At 46.6% G+C, this 10,222-nt stretch overlaps 1 protein-coding gene across 1 annotated transcript in view; it reads left to right on the top strand.

Annotated features, from left to right (window-relative positions):
* PRDM1 (PR/SET domain 1) overlaps positions 1-10,222 on the top strand; it is a 690,597-nt gene that overhangs the window by 30,517 nt on the left and 649,858 nt on the right. The window contains 2 exon segments of the mRNA XM_031552520.1: positions 1,027-1,275; positions 7,873-7,992. Coding sequence (XP_031408380.1) covers positions 1,093-1,275; positions 7,873-7,992 — 303 coding nt within the window. The 5' untranslated portion in view covers positions 1,027-1,092.

Genomic DNA, 10,222 nt, shown 5'->3' with positions numbered 1-10,222 from the left:
CTCGGCCCTTTCGTTTTGTCGGAGGAGGGATGCGAATGTCGCGGGGCTGCGTTTTCTATACGGGATAAGCGTAACGAGGCTGCGTGCCGGGTGAGCGCCGTTCCGAGCGCCCGGCGTGAGCGCGGAGCTGGGTCCTTTATTTACCTCGGGGAAGGAGCGTCCTGCTACCTGCTTGGCGCCGTGTTTGTTAACACAGCTTTTGTCCCACACAGAAAGAGTGGCTTTGGAGGAATTTCTCACGCAGGGATCCTAGCCAGTGCTGTGAGAGAGTAATTCTTGAGGTGCCATCCAAATCACAAAGGATACGAGGACTTTTTTTTATTTTTATTTTTTTCCAGTTTCCCCCGCTCCTTTTTGCCTTTTTGGCCCCCGGGAATGCGTGGCAGCGCTTTGTGCGGGGCGGTGGGGATGCTGGCAGGATGTCGGCTCGCTCAGCCGCCCGTGCCAAAGGATAAGGGGACGGCAGGAGGAGGGGGGGGCAGGTTGTTTTGAAAGTTGTTTGTGTGTTGAGAGCCGGTGGGAAAGTTCAGGCTTCCCCATTTGGAAAAGGCAAGGCTGGGTTCCGCTCTTCCAACATGCGCTTTCCATTTTTAGCTTCATTCAGACGCAGACAGCAGCTCCTTTCCTCTTCCTCTCCTTGTTTGTGTGACACTTTCTGAGGCAGCCTTTCCACAGGCAACCGAGTGGTCGTGCGGCCGTGACCCCGCGCTTTCTTGGGCATGGAATATTTTTTTTTCTCGGAGGCATTAAGGAAGGGCTCTGAGAAAGGTACAGTGGTTGTCAGCCTGGGGATTTTTTCCTCTTTGTTTTGGTTCCCTCCTCGCTATGACCGAGGCTGGCATTTCAAGGCGCTGCTTCAGCCAGCGCAGCTTCGTTTACATTGCTTTTTGGCTATTACTCAACTGTACCAGCTATCCTGCATACGCTTTTAAAGTGTCACAGACTGCTGCATTAGTCACGCTGTCTCAACGGAAACCACAACACTGAAGGACAATGAGGATTAAAGGCTGTTTTCTTATTTTCCAGGCTGCTACACAGTGTAGCTCGGACGCTGTGAGTTTCAAGAATCTGGTGAAAGGGAGAGAGTGGACAATGAAAATGGACATGGAGGATGCTGACATGACCCTGTGGACGGAGGCCGATTTTGAAGAGAAGTGCACATACATTGTCAATGACCACCCGTGGGACCCCAGTGCCGATGGAGGCACCCTCACTCAGGCAGAGGCTTCCTTGCCAAGGAACTTGACTTTCAAATACGCATCAAACTGCAAAGAGGTAAGCGGCGGTGCCCGGGGAAGGTTGGAGTCAGACGAGCCAAACCACGGCGCTTCGGAAAGTGTGTGCTCGCCTTGCCTTCCATTCTTTACTCGTGTACGCTACGCCACCACCAAGTGCTGCCCACTGGCTTTTAAGATGGGACTCTCATAATACTTTTAAGAAACAGTGAACGGGGCATCTGTCGTGTGGTATTTGCACTGGGAATCGTGTCCAGCCTGTCTCTGAACCCGGCTCTGAGCCAATTCACAAACAGTTAAATTTTCACACAATTTGAACAGCATCTGAATAAGCATATTTAAACTGCGGGGTGGTTCCCTGTGCCAATTTCTTGACTGCTGTTTGCCAGGACCATTCATTGCTTCTGGCACAGAGATTAAAGTGCCTCGGTTGTCCAATAAATAGCTTTAAAAAAAGTAGAGGGAAAAAAAAAAAAAACCAACACAAATTCCTGGAAATGTATTTAATTATTTCTTTTTGTTTTCCCTTTGGTTATGAAATTGCTTTATTCTTTTCGTGAGCTCGCCATGGTCCCGACTTCCTAAATTCTTCAATTCGGCATATCAATTGAGGAGGTGACTAAGTAAGCTGGACAGCAGGATAGCCGTAGCTCAGATTGACTTGTGTTTATCTGGGACAGCATCTTCACTGGTAGCTGGCTGTGCGAGTCCGTCCTATCCGTGTCCCTGGAGTGGGTGCATTCTTTGTTGTTGTTTCAGAAGGGCTGGAAAGAAATGAGCCCGGATGAGCAATTTGGTTTTGTGTTTACTCCTTCCTATAGAGTAGCTATTATAGCTAGGTGTGATGTTCAGCAGGGTAATAACCCAAGGGACAACCCTTCATTTCTCCTTGTGCTGAGGCTGGTGGTGTGGCAGCTATTACCTGTGCTTCTGCTTTGGCTAAACACACTGACCACAGCGCTGAGGAGAAATACACCCATCTGTGTCTATCAAATGTTTCCTTCTAAAGCAGGTACTTGTTTAGTCCTGCATACACAAATAGGGCTGGACCCCCAGCTGGAGGGTATTGGCACCGTGGAATTGAGTTTGGCAGTGCCTTGTACAGTGCCTCGTAGTTTTGCTAAGAGGTTAAAGCTAAATTCCCATGTAAAATCGCTCTTCCCTTCCCATCTGCCCTACCCTGCCCCGCAGAACTTGGCAGAGTAAGGACACGCTCCCAAAAAAAAAGCTCAAAACCTTGTTTTGCCTCACTGTATCATGAGATGCGTCTGACTTTGGGGAGAGATAACGCTGCAGCTTCACTGTCTGATGCAGAGAGCTCTCTGGGCTGAAGGATGGGCTTGTGGCACAAGGCCCAGGCAGCCAGCTGGAGACTAACTGCCCAGCTCAGGCTTGGATCTGCAGCCACGGTAGTGGCTGTCCAAGCAGCTTTCAGAATTCCCAGCACTGTGTTGGGAAATATCAGCATGCAATTTTCTTGTGCTATAGTTGAGCTCAGTGAATTGAGGTGGGAGGATTGCTGCGATTGCTGTACAGGAGGTGGGGGGACGGAGAAGTTGCTGAAGGGTTCCAAGTTCTTCCTTGTCAAGTATGACCTGCACAGCTCCCTGCTAGTGGGAGTCTGAATATAGGACATCCTCCTTTTGTTCTCCAGAGCTCCCCATGCTCGTTTATTTGCGCTGAATAGCACCTACTGGCAAGAGCAATAGGAACTCAGGAGCCCTGTCTATTTCTAACGTAGCTCTGTAAGAAAGGGTCTTGCTTGTTTTCTGTGAAAGGTCTGGTGCTGTAACTGTGTGGACAGGTCACTCGTTTGCTGCTTGTCTGTGGGGTGAGATAGCTGTGTGTGGCACAGCCCGTCTGTCCTCTCACGGCTCCTGACGTGAAGCATTATTTTTTTTTGTATCTGCCTTATAAGTCTTGATTTTGTTCAGTGGGGTCGGAACTGGGTGTGTGTTTCTCTTACGCATTGGCATCTGTGGGGTCACAGAGGGAGCCTGGCTCTGATTTTGACCTCATGGAAAACCACCAGAGTCCTGACGGCATGATAGGGTGGGATTTTTCACTTGCAAAAGTCTGAGGTAAGGCATCGGGGGATGCTTGCGTGTGTGTTTGCCAGCGGATCTCAGATATGAGCTGTCTTCAATGTTAACTTTCAGGAGAACTGTGGCTTCATCTGGTTGAGAGTTTTAAATGCTGAGTCAATTTATTGACAAAAACATGTCTAATACGCCGCTTGTGAAATGCTAAATACTGTCATGATTAGATCATGTGGTTGACATGATTAGCATTGTATCTCCATTTGGAGAAGGAAAAGTACTGCGTGCCTGCCTAGGAGGGAGGAAGTACAAGCGCTGCTGTTTGGGGAGGGCTACTTTTTGTGTTTCTTTTCCTCGCACGCTTTGTGAAGTGAGTAGTGCCTCTGTAAGAGCTTATTGAATTTGCGAGAGAGTCCATGACACATCATACTCTTGTTTATTCTTGGATCTCGATCGGGGATTTTTCTGAAGGACACATTTTTCGTTATGAGTTCACAGTATGTGTCAGCATTTTAAAAAATGAATTACTACTGCTCGTAACATTCTGGGCTGCTAGATTTACGTGAAGTCATTTATTTATTCCTATGCATGAATTATTTATCTTTGTTCCAGTTTTAGCACTTGTCAAAAATGGACAAAACACAGTGCCAAAATCACACTCAAGAAGGCCATATGTGAATAATCTTTTTCATTTCAAAACATTTTTTTTTCAATAATTTTTCCCTTTGGCTTCACTTATAGCCCAAACAGCCTTCTTGACATCAAGTGACAGTTACTCGGCTGCCTTGAATACTGCCAGTGCCCCATCCTGGCACCCCATCCTGTGCTCTTGACAGCGAGAACAGATCTCAGTGAGCAAGTAACTTGTTGCATGTCTCTGATAAGGAGACATGCAGTGGACGCTGTTCTGAGGCGGTGATTTGGAGCTGTTACCAATGTACCTCACACACTTGCTGTCAGGCTTTTATTTCTTTCGTATATGATCGGAGCGGAAGCAGTCTGAAAACATTTCCTCTTGTGGCAGCACTTTTAGAAAGTGTTAACTGAATGAAGGGTTAAATTTAAGTGGGCTTATGCAACTGTAGAGTTAGGAGTTAAGAAAAATCACCATTATTCTAAAGCACATGATGGCTTGTCCTGATTTGCATCTGGAAAATACTGTTATTTCACAGTGCACTGGAGCCAGTAAGATTTTTATTTTTATTTTTACATTTTGTTGGCTTTTGTTATTCCTTTAAAGCTATTGGTCCCGTTGTAAAACATCCTCCTCTTTAGGAATCCATTGGAGTTGTCATTTATTTCAATGCTCTCACTACAAACAAAGCTGTAGGAGTGCTGGTCTTTTAAAGCCCTTGCTAACAGTAAATCCACGCTCAGAGTTGCTCTCTCCTGTGTGGGAGCTGCAGGCTTGTTGTGCTGCACACTGGCCCGCTGTTGCTGACAGATGTGCTGAGGCAGCGGTGAGGCCAGTGCTGCCCATAAAGCATCCACTGGATGGGCTCCCCTCAGGACAGCTGGAGAATGAAAGCCCCGGCATCCGGCCAGTGGGATGATGGCAGCTCAGCCCTCGCACCGCATTAGGACCCTGGTCAGTTCCAGGGCCGTGACCACTCTGGGCTGGGTGCTCCCTGCCACGCAGCCCCCAGCTCCCCACAGCCCCACGGTGTAGCCATTGTTCCTTAAGGCCGGCAGGGCCCTGTCTGTGCGTTCCGTCCTGCTGGGACCATGGTGAAGGAGGGGAAGCTCCTCCCAGCTTTAGCCAGCGCACTAAGATCCAGCATCAACATCATCATATCGGGTTTGGTTTAGTCCTCACGGTACAAATGATGTTTTACTGAAAGGAAGGATGTGTCTGTGGCACAGTTGGGAGAGTGCTAATAGTTGTTAAGAGGCTAGCGTAAAGAGAGAGGGGATAAGTGTCAGTAAAGAAAATAATATTCTGCAAATAGCATTTTGCTCACTTACTGTATAGGTTAGTTTGGCATGCTTGCAGGGGCTGTGTAAGGGTAGAACGCTTATAACGGTGCAAGCAGAACTCAGGCCACACTCCTCTCTGGTTCCCTGCCATGAGACTGCTTCGGAAGGTCTCACCAGATGGAGAAATGTGCTGAAGGACACCTGGTGGACACAAGTCTGAAATGCCTCTCTGCAATGGCTTGTTGGCAGCCTGCAGCCAGCTTCCCCTCAGTCTGGCCACGCAGTTCCTTTGCTGTTTAGTTGCAGCCCTGCGCAGCTCTGCACTCCACGGGCTCCTGTTAAGCTAATCCCAAAGCCACGCCCTTTTGGCTGTGCAAGGTTCTGATGGTGGCCTGGAGCCTGGTGCTGGCTTGGCACCATGGTCCCCATCCCCCAGAAGGCAACCCTCCTCCAGCACCAGCACTGACTCCTGGGGACGCTGGTACCAGAAAGGCACCCTTGGTTCAAGATCAGCTGGGCAGCTTTAGTCTGATTCAGCAGAGCAAACACACACATGTCTAGAACTTCTGCCAAAATCACCTTCTGATAGTAGGGAGTGAGAAGCTGTCCTCGTGTTCTGGGGAGGAAGCAAACGCTCTATGGAAGTGGATATCAAAAAGCATCTGCTGTGTCAGAGGTGCCAGTGCACAGCGAGTGTTTCAAGTTGACTGGTTCAAGGAGTGATTTCTAGAGATTCTGAGAATTTCATTAAAGTCGTTTTAATTAAGGGCAAGATATTTTAAAACCGTGAAAAAAAAACCTGCTACCTCGCAGTCAAACTGGTAGAATATGCTGTATCTTGGTAGTGAACTTCTCTTGAGAGGGCAGATGGATGTAAATGAAGATATATGGGGAAGATGTGAAGAACATCTGCCTTTTTCAGCTCTCTATGAGAAAATGTACAAGCAAGACAAAAATAAAACTGAGCCACTGAGCTTGTTTCAGCTTGTGGTAGGTGTAGGAAAATTTCTGGAAGTCCCTTTTTTTGTCTCTTCAGTCCAGATGCACAGATCAATGGAGCACTTAACTACCTCTACCGTTGACATTTAATTTGTTTTGTGGTGTTCTGAAACACATTAAAATACAGACAAGCATGAACAACAACCATGCCACATACACCCAGCAATCTGTTTCCGGGTGGATTATCTCCTTGATGCTTGGGCTGTTACTTGTTCCCTTTATTTTGACATCTCACATGAAATTATGCCAGGCATTAATTGGTTACTGGGATTTTTAATCTTAACCAGTACACAGACAAGTACCTCTCTGTCTCTCCCTTTCTCACACCGAAGGTGATGCAATAGAAGAAAATGTACCATGAGAAAATCACAAGGCTTAGCTAATTTGTGAAGTGCTGTCTGCAGTTCAGGGTTTTTACCATCTTCTGCTGTGAAGGACTGTTAAAAAGAAAACGAAATGCTCTCTGAAGTGAGCTAACTGCAGGGTTTGGTGACTGCTAATCTGCTTTGGTAAGAATGTTTATTCCTTGCTGGGTACAGACAGCAATAATCCCCATACTCAGTGTCTATCAACAAACCCTGCTATTGCTGTCTTGTTGTTGAAATCCTGATGAGCAAAAAGACAGTTATTAAGTGGCAAGATGCACGAAGGCAATATGATTAATATGTTTTGCCATGAAGGTTTGGTTATAATACCAGGTTGATGGGCTTTTTAACGTCCTATCTCTCCACTGTCTCAGCAGCAGGATCAATCTTGCATAGTCTTGGGTTTCTGTTTTACAGAATTGCTGTTTCTAAACGTTCTTTGGTTGTATTAAATTTAGGAAGATTGGTGAGAAACAGAGAGGAACAAAACCAATAACTCAGCAGTGTTTTGCAAAGGGTTACTCCAAGGCACGTTCTTCTGAATAATGATGAATTGCTTCCTGATTTGTGGTCAGTGACTTTTTTTGGTATAATTACTGTCAAGAAGGAAGCTGAGCAACTAGAGTACATTTCTTAGACCTAGCAGTGGAGCATTTTCACCAAAACCTTTACGCCTTTTTGACCAAACCCACTTGTCATATGTTACCGGAACTGCTGCCTCCTTTTTATAAAAGAGGGTGATCTGTGAGTACATGCCACACTGCCATTTCGTGTTCTGTTTTGTATGCCTCTACAGATGAGAGAATTGTAGGTCTTGTTTTTCTCCTTTTAGCTATAAGGAGGGGTGTGGAGTAAGAGGAGTAGGGGTAAAGTTTCGTTTTGAACTGGAGAGGCAGTCATTCCAATTCCTAACTGTAACTAGCTGTATAGCAGCAAAGTGATTAATAGTTCTTGAATATTTTTCTTTGCTGGAACTAGGCTTTAGAGGTTGCCTTTTAATAGGAAAAGAAACGTACGAAGTTATTTGACAATCTCTATATATCTTGCTTACTATTTCTTCTTGTATTTCTACAAAACACATTTTTCAGGCAGTGTTCAACTTTGGCTTCCATATGTCTCGGTAAGACTTTAGTGTCTAACAAAGCTGGTCATCTCATATCCAGCACAGTTGCTAAGTACTTCTGTTCTGCTGACCTGCCGTTAAAAAAATTAATGTATTAGTTGTTTAACTTTGTAAGTTTGAGGGGCAGGGGAGAGGAAGGAAGAATTATCAATTTTTGCTGGCAATGGACTGATCCTGTGCTGCTCTTCTTGTAGGTCACTGGAGTTATAAGCAAAGAGTACATCCCAAAAGGAACACGCTTTGGACCCCTGGTAGGAGAGATCTATACCAGCGATACGGTTCCCAAGAATGCGAACAGAAAATACTTTTGGCGGGTAAGCAGGAAAAAACAGCACCATGTTGTTGCAGTAAGCAGATCACTAAATGAGTACAGCTGAAAAGCTGGGTCACTTCCTGCTTCAGACCTGTGTGAATGCAGGGGGCAACTTTTGTGTGCTGCTGCCACAGAAAAGCAGGGTGAACGTGGCAAGCTAAGCTGAGTAAGAGCCTGCCTGTCTTGAATATAGGGGCTGTGTAGGTGGAGAGAGCAAGGAAGATACCCAGCCCTTCCTGGCCTGTGAATCAGATCAATACTTGATGGGATAAAGAAGTAATTCTGCTGCTTGCTGTAGTAGCAGGTTATCTTGAATTTCTTCACAGTAAGAAATTCATTCTTGTTTATGCAAATGTCATGTATACCTGATTTTTGCAGCTATGAAGAAGTTGTGAAAGTACCGCATCATCTTTTTTTCTGGAATCATGGTATCTTTTAAGATATTTTTTCCTGGTTTTGAATAGTACTGCTGTAGCACAGAGGTGATGATCTTCAGCATGTACAATTCAAGCCGTAGGCTTTTCTAGTCTGCTTCAGAAAGAGAAGCCATGGATCCTAGTGAAGAGAAAATTCATTAAGGGCAAATTCATTAGAGGCGATGCCTAATTTCTGTTCAGTATTGTAAGTTGGAAGGGAGCATCAGCCAACTTGTTTTGGCATGAAACTCCATGCTGAGGAATATGCCTCCAGTTTATCAATTATCATAATCCTCAGTTTCCTTAGCAGACCCATTATTAATTTTTAGGGAACATTCTTTAAGCCCCTTTTCTTCTATGGATTTGTTTTGCCGCCTTTAGCCAATTAGGCTGTGTCTAAATCAGTGGATTTGGGAGTACATCCAAGCCTCTGTGTCCAGGTGCCTCCCTGCCACATAGCAACATCGCAACCTCACATCCAGGTGAAACTCAGGGCAAGTACAGTTCTTCCTAGCTAATTGCATCATTTTGGTTTTCTCTGATCATCCTCATGCAATGTAATACAGCATTGCACAGGCAGTTTATTTGCATGAGTGTTTGTACAAAGCATGCAGCTGCTTTCGCATTCATTGGGCTACAGCACTTTTCTTTTAGCTAAAGTTTTTGGAGCTCGTGTCTGACATAGGAAGAGATCAGTGTGCTGGCCCTAGCCCTCCCAGTGGTTTGTAATACAGAGGACTCTGGGATCAGAGCTGCTCACCATCTTGCTTCATTCATACATGGCAGCAGGGAAGATGACATCATTTTCATGATGTGATTTTAAGCGAGGGGATCCTTGGAAATAATATCCTAGGAGCCATGTAAGCATCATTAAATTCTCTGCTGTAATCTCTTGATTCATTCAAGATACACTGCTGCACTGAAGATGAATTCTTTCCTATGGGGCTGAAGCAGGCCTGCATATGCAAAGGAAATTGTGGGAGATAACTTCCCACATGTTGCTGAAGGCACGCCTGGCTCGCTGGTGGGAGCAGGAACATCTGCAGCGCGCGGGGGGATGCTTGAGGGGAGCGGGGCCGACGTCATTTCTGGGAACCGCACTGTGACTCAGCACATCTTCTTACCCAGAAGAAGTGGGAGCCCAGCAGGGCAACTAGGCCAGGGTAGTGGGGGCGTAGGCCCTGACCCATCCTGTGCTGGCCTTGAGGAGCAATCAGGGCGGGCACTGAGCGCTGCAGCCCTGCGCTGTTCCTGGAAGTTTGCGAGATGGGGCGAGCGGAGAAAATTGACGGCTCCTCTTGAGACAGCAGAAATTCACCCATCTCCCTTCCATTTTCTCATAACAAACACACCGCAAAATCTCTCGCAGGCCGCTTTGATGAGGCCACATGTATTTCCCCCTTCTCAGTTTACAGGAAGTTACTCTTAAAGAAAGTGATTCTGGTGTTTATGGCCCGTGTTAAAGGGCCAGGCTGCCTTGCCCCTCATCGCCGGCGGCTGTCAGGGCGGCGAGGAGAGGTCCAGGCGGGCGGCAGGCCCGGCATGCCCATCCAATGGTGTGGGCGCTAAGGCGGGAGCAGGCTGCCCAGCATTCTCCTTCTTGCAACAAGCTGTGTCTCCCCTTCTGGAGGCATTTCCTGCTCAAGGAGACTTGTCACTGGGGCAGGCTGCTCCCTTTCATATGCCCAGTCATTTAATTTACAAGCTGGGGAACTCCGTTTCATCCAGTGTGGAGCCAGTTCTCCCTGAGAGCAAGGGATGTGTCCGGAACAGACGTGTCTCCTGGAGGGTTTTTTCCTTTTTACTTTTTTTTTT

This window comes from Meleagris gallopavo, chromosome 2, assembly GCF_000146605.3.
Source record: "Meleagris gallopavo isolate NT-WF06-2002-E0010 breed Aviagen turkey brand Nicholas breeding stock chromosome 2, Turkey_5.1, whole genome shotgun sequence".
NCBI classification, from domain to species: Eukaryota; Metazoa; Chordata; class Aves; order Galliformes; family Phasianidae; genus Meleagris; species Meleagris gallopavo.
This window is presented reverse-complemented; position numbering and strand designations above follow the sequence as displayed.